Source organism: Panulirus ornatus, chromosome 48 (genome assembly GCF_036320965.1).
Source record: "Panulirus ornatus isolate Po-2019 chromosome 48, ASM3632096v1, whole genome shotgun sequence".
Classification (NCBI taxonomy): Eukaryota; Metazoa; Arthropoda; class Malacostraca; order Decapoda; family Palinuridae; genus Panulirus; species Panulirus ornatus.
In genome coordinates this window covers 14,143,562-14,165,608 of record NC_092271.1, presented here as the reverse complement: position 1 = coordinate 14,165,608, position 22,047 = coordinate 14,143,562, and the positions used below count along the sequence as shown (strand labels likewise).

Sequence of the window (22,047 nt, the reverse complement as noted above, 5' to 3'; positions counted from 1 at the left end):
TGTATTTGTTTTGTCATTAAGTTTTTCGTACTTGATCACTGTTTCTCACGTTGTTGAGGTAGAGCCAGGAACAGATGAAGAAATGCCACATCTGCTCACATCCATACTCTAGTTGTCATCTCTAATGCACTGAACCCACAGGTCCTTATCCTTAACCAGTCCCTACAGAAGTCTTATGTTTACCCCAGATTCTTCACATACCCTGGTTCAGTCCATTGACAGCATGTTAACCTCAGTTTACCACATTGTTCCAGTTGACTCTGTCCCTTGCATACTTTTCACCCTCCTGCATGTTCAGGCCCCAGTTGCTCAAAATCCCTGTCACTCCATCCTTCCATCTCCAATTTGGTGTCTCTGTTCTCTTTGTTCCCTTAACTTCTGACATATGTCTTCTTTGTCAACCTTACCTCACTCATTCTCTCCATATGTCCAAACTATTTCAACACTCCCTCTTCTGCTCTCTCAACCACACTCCTTTTAATGTCACACATCTCTCTTACCCTTTCATTACTTACTGGATCAAACCACCTCGCACCACGTAATGACCTCATACATTTCATTTCAAACAAATCCTCCCTCCTCGGCACAGCCTTATCCATATAGTATTTTTGGGACTACTGTTTCAACTTACCCATTTTGCCCTCCCACTATTCCTCAACACATTCTTCCGTGCTCCCAGAACTTTAATCCCCTTCCCTACGACTTGACTCACTTCCACTTCCATGGTTCTGTTGGCTGACATGTCCACTCCCAGGTATCTAAACACTTCACTTCCTCCAAATTTTCTCCATTCATACTCAAACCCTATCTAACTTGTCTCTTAACCCTGCTAAACCTAATAACCTTGTTTTTATCATATTTACAGTCAGCTTCCTCCTTTCACACACTCATCCAGGCTCAGTCACCAATTTCTGCAGTTTCACAGTCAAATCTGCCACCAGTACTGTATCATCAGCAAACAGCTGACTCACTTTCTATGCCCTTTCATCTCTTGCAGACTGCATACTCGCCCCTCTCTCCAAGACTTGTATTTATCCCTGCTGCAGACCAACCTTCACTTGGAACCATTCAGAGCTTCTAGCAACTTTTCTCCCAAACCATATATGTTTAAGACCTTCCAAAAGTCATATCTGTGAACCCTATCATATGCTTTCTCTAGACCCATAAATGCCACTTTAACAAATCCATCTGTTTCTCTTAAGTTTTTCTCTCACACATTCTTTAAAGCAAAATCGTGGTCTCCACATCCATTACCACTTCTGAAATCACACTTTTCCTCCTCAGTTTGATGCCTTCCTCATGGCTAGGTGCATAAGCTCTGATAATCACCTATCTTTTGCCATCCACTTTCATTTTTACCCACATCAATTGGGAATTTACATCCTTACACTCTCATTCACTCCTGCAACTCCTGCCTTGGGAGTATTGCTACTCTTTCTTTAACTCTTGTCCTTTCATCAACCCAAACTTGACTCCTATGACATTTTCAAACCATTTTTCCCTTTTACCCTCGAGGTTCATTTAACTCAGTCAGAGCATTCAGGTTTCTTTCCTCAAACATGTTACCTGTCTCTCCTCTTCTTCTCTTGGTTACATCCACACACATTTAGATACCCCAGCCTGAGCCTTTGAGGAGGATGAGCACTCCTTGCATGGCTTTATCTGCTGTTCTGTCTTTCAGAAATTGAAATACAAAAAAGGGGATTTCCAGCCCCCTTAGTAACACATGGAATATGGAGGTAGAATTCTTTCATCCCTACCTTAGTAGGTGTATTACTACTTTTAATGCTTAATTGGATAATTCTGTCTGTGATTGATTTTATTTATTTATTCTATTTATAATTTCCCTGGGACTGATTTTTATGAGAGCCCTGGTGTAACCAAAAACCTCTATGAAGGCTCTTGCAGCTAATACCAGCAGCAGGGAGGTGTAGACTCCTTTGGAATGAGATTTTACTTGACGACAAGGCTGTACTCCCAGTGATACAGCCTTACCAAATGTGAATTTTCACTTACAGTGTAAACTTTTGCAGGTGAAGCCCAGTAACCCCTGCAAATTTATTTATTCATTTACTTATTTATTTACAGCAGAATGGTTTGAATTAAACCTCCCTGTCACATGTCCCTCTAGCCTACCCTAAATTTTTCCACAGGTGTTTCTCAGACTATGTTATCAATTCTGCCAGTTAACTATTATACATAGCTCTTTCCCACATATCAAAAGCATTTTCCAATAATTTCATCATTCTCTTGTGTATGGTACATCACTTTATTTCTCTCTGGTTGGATTTTTTTTTTTTCAATATCTTCTCCATAATTACCTTTGATGTTTGTGTAAAGCTTTTATTGCTTACCTGATCAAACCATTTCACACATGATGTCCTCAAACATTTCATTTCTAACACAACATGTCCTTATCGAGAGCCCTTGCCTTCCATACATACAACATAGTTAGGACCTGTACCTTCAGACATACCCATTTTTGCCATCCCAGATAATAACCTCTCTTTCCACACCTTCAGTGTTCTTAGAAAACCTTTACTCCCTCACTCACCTTGAAGTTTTCCAATACTCTCATACTCAAATTCTCATTTGCCTTCTTTTTCAACCCCTGTACCTTCCTTTTTACCTCCTGCTTCTTTGTTTTATACATCTCCCAATTATGTGCACTCCTTCCCAGTAAGATTCACCCAGATACCTATCTTTTTCTCTTTCACTTGCATCTTCATACTCTTTTATCATGTTTTAGTATACACATATCACTACAAATCTTGGTAAAGGTTTGATCTTGAAACTGATTAGTTTACTCATGATGGTATTCCTTTGTTATTAATTTCCTCAGCTAGAACTGATCTACTTCCCACAAAATAAAGTCTGGATGAATCATCATGACCAGTATCGATGGTACCAGGTTACGTACCAAATCGGGGTGCTTATTTCTAGGTCATCTGTAAATTTAATCCACGTACATCACATTTGGATGACCTCAGTTTTACAGGTTAGTTTTGACAGATGATGAAACAATTTGCATTTGCATATAGAAATTTTTTCTTTCTTTTTTGTTATAAACATGTTGATAGAGATGATGTAGGAGGCAAGCTGCTAGAAGCAGTGAGATGTTTTTATCAAGGGTGTAAGGCATGTGGACGAGTAGGAAGAGAGGAGAGTGATTGGTTCCCAGTGATGGGCGGTCTGCGGCAGGGGTGTGTGATGTGCCCATGGTTGTTTAATTAGTTTATGGATGGGATGGTTAGGGAGGTAAATGCAAAAGTTTTGGAGAGAGGGGCAAGTATGCAGTCTATTGGGGATAAGAGGGCCTAGGAAGTGAGTCAGTTGTTGTTCGCTGATGATACAGCACTGGTGGCTGATTCATATGAGAAACTGCATTAGTTGGTAAGACTTGTATCCAAAGACTTTTGTGCCTTTTCAATTTAGGTATATTTTTTCTGTGGTTTCTCTTCAGCATTTAAAAATACTAATACCTACCCTTTTGCATGTGTTAATTAAACTAATCATACAGGGTTCTTTGTAGTATAATTGGAAGAAAGTAATTAAAATTATTTGGATCATTTAGAGTTTATGAGAAAGTTGCATGTATGAGACCATGTAAAAATGGTATAACCATCTAGCTCATGTGCCATAAAGTCTAAAACATTTTATGATAATTCTGTTGAAAATGAGAGATTGTCAATGGAAAATATGAGTGAGCCTGATGAATATACTTGTAAGGGCAGGTATTTCATGCAAGGGTACCAAGGGAATTTTATAAATTGAAAAGTGGTAGTGTTTTATGAAGATGTAGTGGTTATTGGAGACATGTTACACACTATGCAGAACTTTATATGTAAAGTGAAGAGATATGAAGAATTTTGTTAAGAATGTAAAAGCTTGTTCATAAGCTGAGGATACATGAGAATAGCTCTCACTTTGATGAACATGATCCATAATAAGGAGAAACTGATGGAATTATAATGTCATATTCAATTTCAGTGGATCAACTTAGTAATCTTCCTAACTTGTGCAATCTTCTGGTGGATTGGGAGTATATGGATGGTGCTATTACTGATCTTCTGGGAAGGGCTACTAGGTGGAGCAGCATATGTTAACACTTTCTACAGAATATCACAAGAGGTATGTTAATTAATGGATTTTATGTAGAGGGATTTGTTATCTAAAATTATAAAAATAATACAAATTTACTTCATGAAAACTTTCTTGAAATGGAAAGCTGACTTAGTACTTAAGTGTTGTCACCTAACAGAAAGAAAAAAATTTTCTTCTTTTGTCTTTCTTGCCAGCTTTTTTATGGGAAAACTAAATACCAGTCAGAGGAATTGGTTTAACTTCATTGTACCTCACTGTCAGTGTTGAAAGTATAGCTATGTATTAAAAGGCTTATGTTAAGATTATAACATCTCACTAAATGACATTAAAGCAAGTGGCAGTATTCAGATGTACAAGACTGCTGTTAATATCTATTTGATGAATTAGTGTTGTCATGAATATCAAAGTATTTCTGCTTTCTATTGATTGCTATAATGCTGTCAGTTTTAATTTTAAATCATATCACAAGTTTTGATATTAATATCTACTATATATATATTTATTTATTTATTTATTTATTTTGCGTTGTCGCTGTGTCCCGCGTTAGCGAGGTAGCGCAAGGAAACAGACAAAAGAATGGCCCAACCCACCCACATACACATGTATATACATACACGTCCACACACGCAAATATACATACCTATACATCTCAATGTACACATACATATACACACACAGACATATACATATATACACACAGACATAATTCATACTGTCTGCCCTTATTCATTCCCGTCGCCACCTCGCTACACATGGAATAACAACCGCCTCCCCCCTCATGTGTGCGAGGTAGCGCTAGGAAAAGACAACAAAGGCCACATTCGTTCACACTCAGTCTCTAGCTGTCGTGTAATAATGCACCGAAACCACAGCTCCCTTTCCACATCCAGGCCCCACAGAACTTTCCATGGTTTACCCCAGACGCTTCACAAGCCCTGGTTCAATCCATTGACAGCACGTCGACCCCAGTATACCACACCGTTCCAATTCACTCTATTCCTTGCCCGCCTTTCACCCTCATGCATGTTCAGGCCCCGATCACTCAAAATCTTTTTCACTCCATCTTTCCACCTCCAATTTGGTCTCCCACTTCTCCTCGTTCCCTCCACCTCTGACACATATATCCTCTTGGTCAATCTTTCCTCTCTCATTCTCTCCATGTGACCAAACCATTTCAAAACACCCTCTTCTGCTCTCTCAACCACACTCTTTTTATTTCCACACATCTCTCTTACCCTATTATTACTTACTCGATCAAACCACCTCACACCACATACTGTCCTCAAACATCTCATTTCCAGCACATCCACCCTCCTCCGCACAACTCTATCCATAGCCCACGCCTCGCAGCCATACAACGTTGTTGGAACCACTATTCCTTCAAACATACCCATTTTTGCTTTCTGAGATAATATTCTCGACTTCCAAACATTCTTCAAGGCTCCCAGAATTTTCGCCCCCTCCCCCACCCTATGATTCACTTCCGGTTTCATGGTTCCATCCGCTGCCAGATATCTAAAACACTTTACTTCCTCCAGTTTTTCTCCATTCAAACTTACCTCCCAATTGACGACCCTCAACCCTACTGTACCTAATAACCTTGCTCTTCTTCACATTTACTCTTAACTTTCTTCTTTCACACACTTTACCAAACTCAGTCACCAGCTTCTGCAGTTTCTCACATGAATCAGCCACCAGTGCTGTATCATCAGCGAACAATAACTGACTCACTTCCCAAGCTCTCTCATCCCCAGCAGACTGCATACTTGCCCCTCTTTCCAAAACTCTTGCATTCACCTCCCTAACAACCCCATCCATAAACAAATTAAACAACCATGCAGACATCACACACCCCTGCCGCAAACCTACATTCACTGAGAACCAATGTATATATATATATATATTTTTTTTTTGTCGCTGTCTCCCGCGTTTGCGAGGTAGCGCAAGGAAACAGACGAAAGAAATGGCCCAACCCACCCACAGACACAAATATACATACCTACACAACTTTCCATGGTTCACCCCAGACGCTTCACATGCCCTGATTCAATCCACTGACAGCACGTCAACCCCGGTATACCACATCGATCCAATTCACTCTATTCCTTGCCCTCCTTTCACCCTCCTGCATGTTCAGGCCCCGATCACACAAAATCTTTTTCACTCCATCTTTCCACCTCCAATTTGGTCTCCCACTTCTCCTTGTTCCCTCCACCTCCGACACATATATCCTCTTGGTCAATCTTTCCTTACTCATTCTCTCAATGTGCCCAAACCATTTCAAAACACCCTCTTCTGCTCTCTCAACCACGCTCTTTCTATTTCCACACATCTCTCTTACCCTTACGTTACTTACTCGATCAAACCACCTCACACCACACATTGTCCTCAAACATCTCATTTCCAGCACATCCATCCTCCTGCGCACAACTCTATCCATAGTCCACGCCTCGCAACCATACAACATTGTTGGAACCACTATTCCTTCAAACATACCCATTTTTGCTTTCCGAGATAATGTTCTCGACTTCCACACATTCTTCAAGGCTCCCAGAATTTTCGCCCCCTCCCCCACCCTATGATCCACTTCCGCTTCCATGGTTCCATCCGCTGCCAGATCCACTCCCAGATATCTAAAACACTTCACTTCCTCCAGTTTTTCTCCATTCAAACTCACCTCCCAATTGACTTGACCCTCAACCCTACTGTACCTAATAACCTTGCTCTTATTCACATTTACTCTTAACTTATATATATATATATATATATATATATATATATATATATATATATATATATATATTTTGTTCATACTATTCGCTATTTCCCGCAATAGTGAGGTAGCGTTAAGAACAGAGGACTGGGCCTTGGAGGGAATATCCTCACCTGGCCCTCTTCTCTGTTCCTTCTTTTGGAAAATTAAAAAAAAAAAAAAAAAAAAAACAAGAGGGGAGGATTTCCAGCCCCCCCGCTCCCTTCCCTTTTAGTCGCCTTCTACGACACGCAGGGAATACGTGGGAAGTATTCTTTCTCCCCTATCCCAGGGAATATATATATATATATATATATATATATATATATATATATATATATATATATATATATATATATATATATATTATCCCTGGGGATAGGGGATTAAGAATACTTCCCACGTATTCCCTGCGTGTTGTAGAAGGCGACTAAAAGGGGAGGGATTGGGGGGCTGGAAATCCTCCCCTCTCGTTTTTTTTTTTTTTTTTTCCAAAAGAAGGAACAGAGAATTGGGCCAGGTGAGGGTATTCCCTCAAAGGCCCAGTCCTCTGTTCTTAACGCTACCTCGCTAATGCGGGAAATGGCGAATAGTTTGAAAGAAGAAAATATATATATATATATATATATATATATATATATATATATATATATATATATATATATATATATATATATATATATATATTTACCTCCCTAACAACCCCATCCATAAACAAATTAAACAACCATCGAGACATCACACACCCCTGCCGCAAACCTACATTCACTGAGAACCAATCACTTTCCTCTCTTCCTACACGTACACATGCCTTACATCCTCGATAAAAACCTTTTCACTGCTTCTAACAACTTGCCTCCCACACCATATATTCTTAATACCTTCCACAGAGCATCTCTATCAACTCTATCATATGCCTTCTCCAGATCCATAAATGCTACATACAAATCCATTTGCTTTTCTAAGTATTTCTCACATACATTCTTCAAAGCAAACACCTGATCCACACATCCTCTACCACTTCTGAAACCACACTGCTCTTCCCCAATCTGATGCTCTGTACATGCCTTCACCCTCTCAATCAATACCCTCCCATATAATTTACCAGGAATACTCAACAAACTTATACCTCTGTAATTTGAGCACTCACTCTTATCCCCTTTGCCTTTGTACAATGGCACTATGCACGCATTCCGCCAATCCTCAGGCACCTCACCATGAGTCATACACACATTAAATAACCTTACCAACCAGTCAACAACACAGTCACCCCCTTTTTTTAATAAATTCCACTGCAATACCATCCAAACCTGCTGCCTTGCCGGCTTTCATCTTCCGCAAAGCTTTTACTACCTCTTCTCTGTTTACCAAATCATTTTCCCTAACCCTCTCACTTTGCACACCACCTCGACCCAAACACCCTATATCTGCCACTCTGTCATCAGACACATTCAACAAACCTTCAAAATACTCATTCCATCTCCTTCTCACATCACCACTACTTGTTATCACCTCCCCATTTACGCCCTTCATTGAAGTTCCCATTTGCTCCCTTGCCTTACGCACCCTATTTACCTCCCTCCAGAACATCTTTTTATTCTCCCTAAAATTTACTGATAGTCTCTCACCCCAACTCTCATTTGCCCTTTTTTTCACCTCTCGCACCTTTCTCTTGACCTCCTGTCTCTTTCTTTTATACTTCTCCCACTCAATTGCATTTTTTCCCTGCAAAAATCGTCCAAATGCCTCTCTCTTCTCTTTCACTAATACTCTTACTTCTTCATCCCATCACTCACTACCCTTTCTAAGCAGCCCACCTCCCACTCTTCTCATGCCACAAGCATCTTTTGCGCAATCCATCACTGATTCCCTAAATACATCCCATTCCTCCCCCACTCCCCTTACTTCCATTGTTCTCACCTTTTTCCATTCTGTACACAGTCTCTCCTGATACTTCCTCACACAGGTCTCCTTCCCAAGCTCACTTACTCTCACCACCTTCTTCACCCCAACATTCACTCTTCTTTTCTGAAAACCCATACTAATCTTCACCTTAGCCTCCACAAGATAATGATCAGACATCCCTCATGCAAGAGTCTTGGAAAGAGGGGCAAGTATGAAGTCTGTTGGGGATGAGAGAGCTTGGGAAGTGAGTCAGTTGTTGTTCGCTGATGATACAGCGCTGGTGGCGGATTCATGTGAGAAACTGCAGAAGCTGGTGACGGAGTTTGGTAAAGTGTGTGGAAGAAGAAAGTTAAGAGTAAATGTGAATAAGAGCAAGGTTATTAGGTACAGTAGGGTTGAGGGTCAAGTCAATTGGGAGGTGAGTTTGAATGGAGAAAAACTGGAGGAAGTGAAGTGTTTTAGATATCTGGGAGTGGATCTGGCAGCGGATGGAACCATGGAAGCGGAAGTGGATCATAGGGTGGGGGAGGGGGCGAAAATTTTGGGAGCCTTGAAAAATGTGTGGAAGTCGAGAACATTATCCCGGAAAGCAAAAATGGGTATGTTTGAAGGAATAGTGGTTCCAACAATGTTGTATGGTTGCGAGGCGTGGGCTATGGATAGAGTTGTTCGCAGGAGGATGGATGTGCTGGAAATGAGATGTTTGAGGACAATGTGTGGTGTGAGGTGGTTTGATCGAGTAAGTAACGTAAGGGTAAGAGAGATGTGTGGAAATAAAAAGAGCGTGGTTGAGAGAGCAGAAGAGGGTGTTTTGAAATGGTTTGGGCACATGGAGAGAATGAGTGAGGAAAGATTGACCAAGAGGATATATGTGTCGGAGGTGGAGGGAACGAGGAGAAGAGGGAGACCAAATTGGAGGTGGAAAGATGGAGTGAAAAGGATTTTGTGTGATCGGGGCCTGAACATGCAGGAGGGTGAAAGGAGGGCAAGGAATAGAGTGAATTGGAGCGATGTGATATACAGGGGTTGACGTGCTGTCAGTGGATTGAATCAGGGCATGTGAAGCGTCCGGGGTAAACCATGGAAAGCTGTGTAGGTATGTATATTTGCGTGTGTGGACGTGTGTATGTACATGTGTATGGGGGGGGGGTTGGGCCATTTCTTTCGTCTGTTTCCTTGCGCTACCTCGCAAACGCGGGAGACAGCGACAAAGTATAAAAAAAAAAAAAAAAAAAAAAAAAAAAATATATATATATATATATATATATATATATATATATGGAAGCAAGGGGAGTGGGGGAGGAATGGGATGTATTTAGGGAATCAGTGATGGATTGCGCAAAAGATGCTTGTGGCATGAGAAGAGTGGGAGGTGGGTTGATTAGAAAGGGTAGTGAGTGGTGGGATGAAGAAGTAAGAGTATTAGTGAAAGAGAAGAGAGAGGCATTTGGACGATTTTTGCAGGGAAAAAATGCAATTGAGTGGGAGATGTATAAAAGAAAGAGACAGGAGGTCAAGAGAAAGGTGCAAGAGGTGAAAAAAAGGGCAAATGAGAGTTGGGGTGAGAGAGTATCATTAAATTTTAGGGAGAATAAAAAGATGTTCTGGAAGGAGGTAAATAAAGTGCGTAAGACAAGGGAGCAAATGGGAACTTCAGTGAAGGGCGCAAATGGGGAGGTGATAACAAGTAGTGGTGATGTGAGAAGGAGATGGAGTGAGTATTTTGAAGGTTTGTTGAATGTGTTTGATGATAGAGTGGCAGATATAGGGTGTTTTGGTCGAGGTGGTGTGCAAAGTGAGAGGGTTAGGGAAAATGATTTGGTAAACAGAGAAGAGGTAGTGAAGATGAAAGGAAGATGAAAGCCGGCAAGGCAGCAGGTTTGGATGGTATTGCAGTGGAATTTATTAAAAAAGGGGGTGACTGTATTGTTGACTGGTTGGTAAGGTTATTTAATGTATGTGTGACTCATGGTGAGGTGCCTGAGGATTGGCGGAATGCGTGCATAGTGCCATTGTACAAAGGCAAAGGGGATAAGAGTAAATGCTCAAATTACAGAGGTATAAGTTTGTTGAGTATTCCTGGTAAATTATATGGGAGGGTATTGATTGAGAGGGTGAAGGCATGTACAGAGCATCAGATTGGGGAAGAGCAGTGTGGTTTCAGAAGTGGTAGAGGATGTGTGGATCAGGTGTTTGCTTTGAAGAATGTATGTGAAAAATACCTAGAAAAGCAAATGGATTTGTATGTAGCATTTATGGATCTGGAGAAGGCATATGATAGAGTTGATAGAGATGCTCTGTGGAAGGTATTAAGAATATATGGTGTGGGAGGAAAGTTGTTAGAAGCAGTGAAAAGTTTTTATCGAGGATGTAAGGCATGTGTACGTGTAGGAAAAGAGGAAAGTGATTGGTTCTCAGTGAATGTAGGTTTGCGGCAGGGGTGTGTGATGTCTCCATGGTTGTTTAATTTGTTTATGGATGGGGTTGTTAGGGAGGTAAATGCAAGAGTTTTGGAAAGAGGGGCAAGTATGAAGTCTGTTGGGGATGAGAGAGCTTGGGAAGTGAGTCAGTTGTTGTTCGCTGATGATACAGCGCTGGTGGCTGATTCATGTGAGAAACTGCAGAAGCTGGTGACGGAGTTTGGTAAAGTGTGTGGAAGAAGAAAGTTAAGAGTAAATGTGAATAAGAGCAAGGTTATTAGGTACAGTAGGGTTGAGGGTCAAGTCAATTGGGAGGTGAGTTTGAATGGAGAAAAACTGGAGGAAGTGAAGTGTTTTAGATATCTGGGAGTGGATCTGGCAGCGGATGGAACCATGGAAGCGGAAGTGGATCATAGGGTGGGGGAGGGGGCGAAAATTCTGGGAGCCTTGAAGAATGTGTGGAAGTCGAGAACATTATCTCGGAAAGCAAAAATGGGTATGTTTGAAGGAATAGTGGTTCCAACAATGTTGTATGGTTGCGAGGCGTGGGCTATGGATAGAGTTGTGCACAGGAGGATGGATGTGCTGGAAATGAGATGTTTGAGGACAATGTGTGGTGTGAGGTGGTTTGATCGAGTGAGTAACGTAAGGGTAAGAGAGATGTGTGGAAATAAAAAGAGTGTGGTTGAGAGAGCAGAAGAGGGTGTTTTGAAGTGGTTTGGGCACATGGAGAGGATGAGTGAGGAAAGATTGACCAAGAGGATATATGTGTCGGAGGTGGAGGGAGCAAGGAGAAGAGGGAGACCAAATTGGAGGTGGAAAGATGGAGTGAAAAAGATTTTGTGTGATCGGGGCCTGAACATGCAGGAGGGTGAAAGGAGGGCAAGGAATAGAGTGAATTGGAGCAATGTGGTATACCGGGGTTGACGTGCTGTCAGTGGATTGAATCAAGGGCATGTGAAGCGTCTGGGGTAAACCATGGAAAGCTGTGTAGGTATGTATATTTGCGTGTGTGGATGTATGTATATACATGTGTATGGGGGGGGTTGGGCCATTTCTTTCGTCTGTTTCCTTGCGCTACCTCGCAAACGTGGGAGACAGCGACAAAGTATAAAAAAAAAAAAAAAAAAATATATATATATATATATATATATATTGAATGTGTTTGATGATAGAGTGGCAGATATAGGGTGTTTTGGTCGAGGTGGTGTGCAAAGTGAGAGGGTTAGGGAAAATGATTTGGTAAACAGAGAAGAGGTAGTAAAAGCTTTGCGGAAGATGAAAGCCAGCAAGGCAGCAGGTTTGGATGGTATTGCAGTGGAATTTATTAAAAAAAGGGGTGACTGTATTGTTGACTGGTTGGTAAGGTTATTTAATGTATGTATGACTCATGGTGAGGTGCCTGAGGATTGGCGGAATGCGTGCATAGTGCCATTGTACAAAGGCAAAGGGGATAAGAGTGAGTGCTCAAATTACAGAGGTATAAGTTTGTTGAGTATTCCTGGTAAATTATATGGGAGGGTATTGATTGAGAGGGTGAAGGCATGTACAGAGCATCAGATTGGGGAAGAGCAGTGTGGTTTCAGAAGTGGTAGAGGATGTGTGTATCAGGTGTTTGCTTTGAAGAATGTATGTGAGAAATACTTAGAAAAGCAAATGGATTTGTATGTAGCATTTATGGATCTGGAGAAGGCATATGATAGAGTTGATAGAGATGCTCTGTGGAAGGTATTAAGAATATATGGTGTGGGGGGGCAAGTTGTTAGAAGCAGTGAAAAGTTTTTATCGAGGATGTAAGGCATGTGTACGTGTAGGAAGAGAGGAAAGTGATTGGTTCTCAGTGAATGTAGGTTTGCGGCAGGGGAGTGTGATGTCTCCATGGTTGTTTAATTTGTTTATAGATGGGGTTGTTAGGGAGGTAAATGCAAGAGTTTTGGAAAGAGGGGCAAGCATGAAGTCTGTTGTGGATGAGAGAGCTTGGGAGGTGAGTCAGTTGTTGTTCGCTGATGATACAGCGCTGGTGACTGATTCATGTGAGAAACTGCAGAAGCTGGTGACTGAGTTTGGTAAAGTGTGTGAAAGAAGAAAGTTAAGAGTAAATGTGAATAAGAGAAAGGTTATTAGGTACAGTAGGGTTGAGGGTCAAGTCAATTGGGAGGTAAGTTTGTATGGAGAAAAACTGGTGGAAGTAAAGTGTTTGAGATATCTGGGAGTGGATCTGGCAGTGGATGGAACCATGGAAGCGGAAGTGAATCATATAGGGTGGGGGAGGGGGTGAAAATCCTGGGAGCCTTGAAGAATGTGTGGAAGTCGAGAACATTATCTCGGAAAGCAAAAATGGGTATGTTTGAAGGAATAGTGGTTCCAATAATGTTGTATGGTTGCAAGGCGTGGGCTATGGATAGAGTAGTGCGCAGGAGGGTGGATGTGCTGGAAATGAGATGTTTGAGGACAATGTGTGGTGTGAGGTGGTTTGATTGAGTAAGTAATGTAAGGGTAAGAGAGATGTGTGGAAATAAAAAGAGCGTGGTTGAGAGAGCAGAAGAGGGTGTTTTGAAATGGTTTGGGCACATGGAGAGAATGAGTGAGGAAAGATTGACCAAGAGGATATATGTGTCGGAGATGGAGGGAACGAGGAGAAGTGGGAGACCAAATTGGAGGTGGAAAGATGGAGTGAAAAAGATTTTGAGTGATCGGGGCCTGAACATGCAGGAGGGTGAAAAGCGGGCAAGGAATAGAGTGAATTGGATCGATGTGGTATACCGTGGTTGACGTGCTGTCAGTGGATTGAATCAGGGCATGTGAAGCGTCTGGGGTAAACCATGGAAAGTTGCGTGGGGCCTGAATGTGGAAAGGGAGCTGTGGTTTCGGGCATTATTGCGTGACAGCTGGAGACTGAGTGTGAACGAATGTGGCCTTTGTTGTCTTTTCCTAGTGCTACCTCGCACACATGAGGGGGAGGGGGATGTTATTCCATGTGTGGCGAGGTGGCGATGGGAATGAATAGGGGCAGACAGTGTGAATTGTGTGCATGGGTATATATGTATGTGTCTGTGTGTGTATATATATGTGTACATTGAGATGTATAGGTATGTATATTTGCGTGTGTGTGTGTACATTTTGTATGGGGGTGGGTTGTGCCGTTTCTTTCGTCTGTTTCCTTGCACTACCTCCCAAACGCGGGAGACAGCGACAAAGCAAAATAAATAAATAAAAATAATTATTATTATTATTATTTTGCTTTGTCGCTGTCTCCCGCATTAGCAAGGTAGCGCAAGGAAAGAGATGAAAGAATGGCCCAACCCACCCACATACACATGTATATACATACACGTCCACACACAGCACATATACATACCTATACATCTCGATGTATACATATATATATACACACAGACATATACATATATACCCATGTACATAATTCATACTGACTGCCTTTATTCATTCCCATCGCCACCCCGCCACACATGGAATAACAACACCCTCCCCCCTCATGTGTGCGAGGTAGAGCTAGGAAAAGACAACAAAGGCCCCATTCGTTCACACTCAGTCTCTAGCTGTCATGTAATGATGCATCGAAACCACAGCTCCCTTTCCACATCCAGGCCCCACAGAGCTTTCCATGGTTTACCCCAGATGCTTCACATGCCCTGGTTCAATCCATTGACAGCACGTAGACTCCGGTATACCACATCGTTCCAATTCACTCTATTCCTTGCATGCCTTTCACCCTCCTGCATGTTCAGGCCCCGATCACTCAAAATCTTTTTCACTCCATCTTTCTACCTCCAATTTGGTCACCCACTTCTCCTCGTTCCCTCCACCTCTGACACATATATCCTCTTTGTCAATCTTTCCTCACTCATTCTCTCCATGTGACCAAATAATTTCAAAACACCCTCTTCTGCTCTCTCAACCACACTCTTTTTATTACCACACATCTCTCTTACCCTATTATTACTTACTCGATCATATCACCTCACACCACATATTGTCCTCAAACATCTCATTTCCAGCACATCCACCCTCTTGCACACAATTCTATCCATAGCCCACGCCTCGCAACCATACAACATTGTTGGAACCACTATTCCTTCAAACATAGCCATTTTTGCTTTCCGAGATAATGTTCTCGACTTCCACACATTCTTCAAGGCTCCCAGGATTTTTGCCCCCTCCCCCACCCTATGATTCACTTCCGCTTCCATGGTTCCATCCGCTGCCAAATCCACTCCCAGATATCTAAAACACTTCACTTCCTCCAGTGTTTCTCCATTCAAACTTACCTCCCAATTGACTTGACCCTCAACACTACTGTACCTAATAACTTTGCTCTTATTCACATTTACTCTCAACTTTCTTCTTTCACACACTTTACCAAACTCAGTCCCCAGCTTCTGCAGTTTCTCACATGAATCAGCCACCAGCGCTGTATCATCAGTGAACAACAACTGACTCACTTCCCAAGCTCTCTCATCCACAACAGACTGCATACTTGCCCCTCTTTTCAAAACCCTTGCATTCACCTCCGTAACAACCCCATCCATAAGTAAATTAAACAACCATGGAGACATCACACACCCTTGCCACAAACCTACATTCACTGAGAATCAATCACTTTCCTCTCTTCCTACATGTACACATGCCTTACATCCTCGATAAAAACTTTTCACTGCTTCTAACAACTTGCCTCCCACACCATATATTCTTAATACCTTCCACAGAGCATCTCTATCATATGCCTTCTCCAGATCCATAAATGCTACATACAAATCCATTTGCTTTTCTAGGTATTTCTCACATACATTCTTCAAAGCAAACACCTGATCCACACATCCTCTACCACTTCTGAAACCACACTGCTCTTCCCCAATCTGATGCTCTATACATGCCTTCGCCCTCTCAATCAATACCCTCCCATATAAATTACCAGGAATACTCAACAAACTTATACCTCTGTAATTTGAGCACTCACCTTTGTCCCCTTTGCCTTTGTACAATGGCACTATGCAAGCATTCCGCCAATCCTCAGGCACCTCACCATGAATCATACATACATTAAATAACCTTACCAACCAGTCAACAACACAGTCACCCCCTTTTTTTATAAATTCCACTGCAATACCATCCAAACCCGCTGCCTTGCCAGCTTTCATCTTCCGCAAAGCTTTTACTACCTCTTCTCTGTTTACCACATCATTTTCCCTAACCCCCTCACTTTGCACACCACCTCGACCAAAACACCCTATATCTGCCGCTCTATCATCAAACACATTCAACAAAACTTCAAAATACTCACTCCACCTCCTTCTCACATCACCACTACTTGTTATCACCTCCCTATTTGCCCCCTTCACTGAAGTTCACATTTGTTTCCTTGTCGTACGCACTTTATTTACCTCCTTCCAAAACATCTTTTTATTCTCCCTAAAATTTAATGATACTCTCTCACCCCGACTCTCATTTGCCCTCTTTTTCACCTCTTGCACCTTTCTCTTGACCTCCTGCCTCTTTCTTTTATACATCTCCCCCACTCATTTGTATTATTTCCCAGCAAAAATCGTCCAAATGCCTCTCTCTTCTCCTTCACTAATAATCTTACTTCCTCATCCCACCACTCACTACCCTTTCTAATCTGCCCACCTCCCATGCTTCTCATGCCACAAGCATCTATTGTGCATCTCATTCCTCCCCCACTCCCCTTACTTTCTTTGTTCTCACTTTTTTCCATTCTCTACTCAGTCTCTCCTGGTTCTTCTTCACACAAGTCTCCTTCCCAAGCTCACTTACCCTCACCACTCTCTTCACCCCAACATTCTCTGTTCTTTTCTGAAAACCTCTACAAATCTTCACCTTCGCCTCCACAAGATAATGATCAGACATCCCTCCAGTTGCACCTCTCAGCCTATTAACATAAAAAAAAGGCTCTCTTTTGCGCGCCTATCAATTAACACGTAATCTAGTAACGCTCTCTGGCCATCTCTCCTACTTACATACGTTATTATTATTATTATTATTTTGCTTTGTTGCTGTCTCCCGCGTTTGGCGAGGTAGCGCAAGGAAACAGACGAAAGAAATGGCCCAACTCACCCCCATACACATTTATATACATACACGTCCCCACACACAAATACATACCCATAAATCTCAATGTACACATATATATACACACACAGACATATACATATGTACACATGCACACAATTCACACTTTTTGCCTTTATTCATTCCCATCGCCACACATGGAATAACATCCCCCTCCCCCCTCATGTGTGCGAGGTAGCGCTAGGAAAAGACAACAAAGGCCCCATTTGTTCACACTGTCTCTAGCTGTCATGCAATAATGCCCGAAACCACAGCTCCCTTTCCACATCCAGGCCCCACAGAACTTTCCATGGTCTACCCCAGACGCTTCACATGCCCTGATTCAATCCATTGACAGCACACCAACCCCGGTATACCACATGGATCCAATTCACTCTATTCCTTGCCCGCCTTTCACCCTCCTGCATGTTCAGGCCCCAATCACTCAAAATCTTTTTCACTCCATCTTTCCACCTCCAATTTGGTCTCCCACTTCTCCTCGTTCCCTCCACCTCCGACACATATATCCTCTTGGTCGGTCTTTCCTCACTCATTCTCTCCATGTGCCCAAACCATTTCAAAACACCCTCTTCTGCTCTCTCAACCATGCTCTTCTTATTTCCACACATATCTCTTACCCTTACATTACTTACTCGATCAAACCACCTCACACCACATATTGTCCTCAAACATCTCATTTCCAGGACATCCACCCTCCTGCACACTACTCTATCCATAGCCCACGCCTTGCAACCATACAACATTGTTGGAACCACTATTCCTTCAAACATACCCATTTTTGCTTTTGGAGATAATATTCTCGACTTCCACACATTCTTCAAGGCTCCCAGGATTTTTGCCCCCTCCCCCACCCTATGATTCACTTCCGCTTCCATGGTTCCATCCGCTGCCAGATCCACTCCCAGATATCTAAAACACTACGTCCTCCAGTTTTTCTCCATTCAGACTTACCTCCCAATTGACTTGACCCTCAACCCTACTGTACCTAATAACCTTGCTCTTATTCACATTTACTCTTAACTTTCTTCTTTCACAAACTTTACCAAACCCAGTCACCAGCTTCTGCAGTTTCTCACATGACTCAGCCACCAGTGCTGTATCATCAGCGAACAACAACTGACTCACTTCCCAAGCTCTCTCATCCACAATACACTGCATACTTGCCTCTCTTTCCAAAACTCTTGCATTCACCTCCCTAACAACCCCATCCATAAACAAATTAAACAACCATGGAGACATCACACACCCCTGCCGCAAACCTACATTCACTGAGAACCAATCACTTTCCTCTCTTCCTACACGTACACATGCCTTACATCCTCGATAAAAACTTTTCACTGCTTCTAACAACTTGCCTCCTACACCATATATTCTTAGTACCATCCACAGAGCATCTGTATCAACTCTATCATATGCCTTCTCCAGATCCATAAATGCTACATACAAATCCATTTGCTTTTCTAAGTATTTCTCACATACATTCTTCAAAGCAAACACCTGATCCACACATCCTCTACCACTTCTGAAACCACACTGCTCTTCCCCAGTCTGATGCTCTGTACATGCCTTCACCCTCTCAATCAATACCCTCCCATATGATTTACCAGGAATACTCAACAAACTTATACCTCTGTAATTTGAGCACTCACTCTTATCCCCTTTGCCTTTATACAATGGCACTATGCACGCATTCCGCCAATCCTCAGGCACCTCACCATGAATCATACATACATTAAGTAACTTTACCAACCAGTCAACAATACAGTCACCCCCTTTTTTAATAAATTCCACTGCAATACCATCCAAACCTGCTGCCTTGCCGGCTTTCATCTTCCGCAAAGCTTTTACTACCTCTTCTCTGTTTACCAAATCATTTTCCCTAACCCTCTCACTTTGCACACCACCTTGACCAAAACACCCTATATCTGCCACTCTATCATCAAACACATTCAACAAACCTTCAAAATACTCACTCCATCTCCTTCTTACATCACCACTATATATGTATATATGTGTATTTATTTTTTTTTTTATTTTGCTTTGTCGCTGTCTCCCGCGTTTGCGAGGTAGCGCAAATATACACATGTACATATTCATACTTGCTTGCCTTCATCTATTCCTGTGGCTAACCAACCCCACATGAAACAGCATTGCTACCCTCTGCTTCAGCAAGGTAGTGCTAGGAAAATACACAAAAAAGGCCACATTCATTCACACTGTCTCTATCTCTATCACAGCTCCCTATGCACATCCAGGTCCCACAGTTCTTTCCATGGTTTACCCCATACGTTTCTCATCTTTGCATGTTCATATAAGCCCACGTAGTATTTTTCCTCTGTGTTATCATGTTTTGCAACACATTTCTGTATAGGAGCACTTATTATACATAAACCCCATTTTGTTCCTCCATCTTCTAGCCATTCTGCCATATTAATTTTCATGTAAGAGAAAATGTTTTACTTGTGGTTGTGCTTTACTACAGGTTGACAGTTATTACAAAGAGTTTGCCATGGGGATAACAACTGTATCAGACTCTTTAGGCGTAGCCATGGCTGGGATCATTGCCATTCCACTTCACAATGTCATATGTAATCTACCATTGTCAAGTTCTGGAACTTGATCTTCCAAGGTAAGTGTCAGACTTGTGAATAAAGTTTTATGATGGTCAATATTTAATATGCCATTTTTGATTAGAGAAATTGCTAGCAAGTATTTGTTTACTTTTTAGTTATGTAGCTGATCCTAAACCATGGTGATGACATCTAGTATGTAATACATATATCATGCTAGCTAAATATGTATGACATTCTGTATTTTCATTATAGTCAATAAGGTGACCAAAATCCTGTCATATCCCTGAATCACTTAATTTCTTCTTTATTTATGAAGATTACATACCCAGCAGTATATTTTCACTTATTATCTATTATGGTAAGTTTTATCCCACCACAGTAAATGAGCATTAAGATCATGCATCAAGTGTTATAGTACTTTCTCCAATAATGCATAGATTACATATGCGCTGATGATTGAGTATGGTCACAGTAACTGTCGGCATTAATTAATTAGACTAAAGAATTTACTTTAATCATTCATCTTTCATGGCTTTTTAACATAAAATGGATGGAGTGATAAGAGAGATGAAGGCAAAACTAGAGAAAACGGGTGTTGAGATAGAGTGCGGATGATCTCATGATGCTTGCCGAGAGTGGAAAGGAGTTTCAGAAGGTTGTGTTTTATTATGTTTGTAAGCATAGGCAACTGAGGGTAAAAGTGAGTAAATGTAAATTAATGGTGTTCGAAAGGAAAGAGAAAGAAAGTATTGATTTTGCAAAGTCCTATAGAGAGAGAAGTGTACTACACTGTGTTATAAAAATAAGAGAAGACAGACTGGAAGAGGTGACAGAATGAAGCATTTGGGAGCCATCTTGGTTAAGTTTGGTGATTTGGAAGGAAATAAGGAAGAGAGAGCAGTACAGGGAAGAGGAGTCGTATGGTCCCTTAATAGAATAACAAAGGGTACAGGTTAAGTGTGGAAATGAAGAAGGGATTAAGGGACAGCATAGTCCTCCTGACCTATGCAGCCAAAACATGGATAAGTCACAATAGTCCAGAATCCAGATTGTGGAAGAGTTATTTGAGAGGAGCATGTGGTATGGTTAGATGTAATAAAGTAATGGGGGAGTGTATGAGAGATCTGATATGGCAGGGAATACAAAGGGAATGAATTATGGAGTAGTAGAGTTATACTTAAGTAGGTAGTTTAGGCATGTGGAAAAAAAACACAAGATGGGGAGTTTACAAGGAGTGTAAAAACACAAGATGGGGAGTTTACAAGGAGTGTATATATTATGATTAAAAGGGTTAGTGTGAGAGGAAAACCACCTGGTAGGTAGTAGTTGGAAGGCATCTAACGACCAGGGAGGTACAGTGCCAGAACCACCTGCCTGGGCATTGTGAGGGTTAGTGAAGGCTGCATAGTAAGCCAAGTAGCTGTCTTCTCTTTCTATCTGGCCCACATATGGACTACTGGCATTTTGTTCACAAACATACTGCCTCTCACACTTGACAACACAACTCACGCAACGTATTCTTCATAACTCTGTTAAGTGGAATCAGCGTTATAAACATTGTTGATGGCATTACGATGCAAAAAAAACAGGACATGAATGAGAACATGAGAAAAGAAAGTGACTAGCGAAAAAGTATAAGATCAGTGGAGATTACAGCACTAGACTTAAGATATATATGTAGTATATTTGGTATAGACAGTTGATTGGAAATTATCAGAATTTCGAAAGATATATTAGAGAAAGTACTGTTTTACATCAAGTATGGCAAAGTTTGTTAAAAGGGCAAGTGTAAGTGTATGATTGCATAAGTATGTGATAATAGCAAAACTATACCATGCTAGAGTTGCCCTCGACCAGTGGCTTGTTAAAGGTGGGGCATTCTAGGCTCAGAGGTTCATTAGTTATGGAGACTTTTGCCCCGGCCACCCACTTAAGGGAGTTCCCATAGGGAATGGGTATCAGAAGATATAGATAGACAGTAAAATGCAAGCAAGCAGTTGGGACAGCCTATCAAGTAAATATATGTGAATTTTGGAGACTGGAGTTAGAAGATAGAGTATATAAAATACTGTGATGGGAAAAGATTAGTAAAGGAACAAAATAGAGCACTTCAGCGATATACATAGGTGAAGGGAAGGACACAGCCTGAATCTAGGTTAAGGATACAGAAAGAGGCTAGAGTTTA

The 22,047-nt window shown here is 41.6% G+C and overlaps 1 protein-coding gene across 7 annotated transcripts in view; it reads left to right on the top strand.

The window, feature by feature from the left end:
* Cln3 (CLN3 lysosomal/endosomal transmembrane protein, battenin) overlaps positions 1–22,047 on the top strand; it is a 97,542-nt gene that overhangs the window by 47,567 nt on the left and 27,928 nt on the right. For all 7 annotated transcript variants that reach the window (XM_071690612.1, XM_071690617.1, XM_071690615.1 and 4 more), the window contains 3 exons: positions 2,843–2,998; positions 3,991–4,131; positions 19,772–19,918. In XM_071690612.1, the coding sequence (XP_071546713.1) occupies positions 2,843–2,998; positions 3,991–4,131; positions 19,772–19,909 (435 nt within the window). In that variant the 3' untranslated portion in view covers positions 19,910–19,918. The remainder of the gene's footprint in view (positions 1–2,842; positions 2,999–3,990; positions 4,132–19,771; positions 19,919–22,047) is intronic.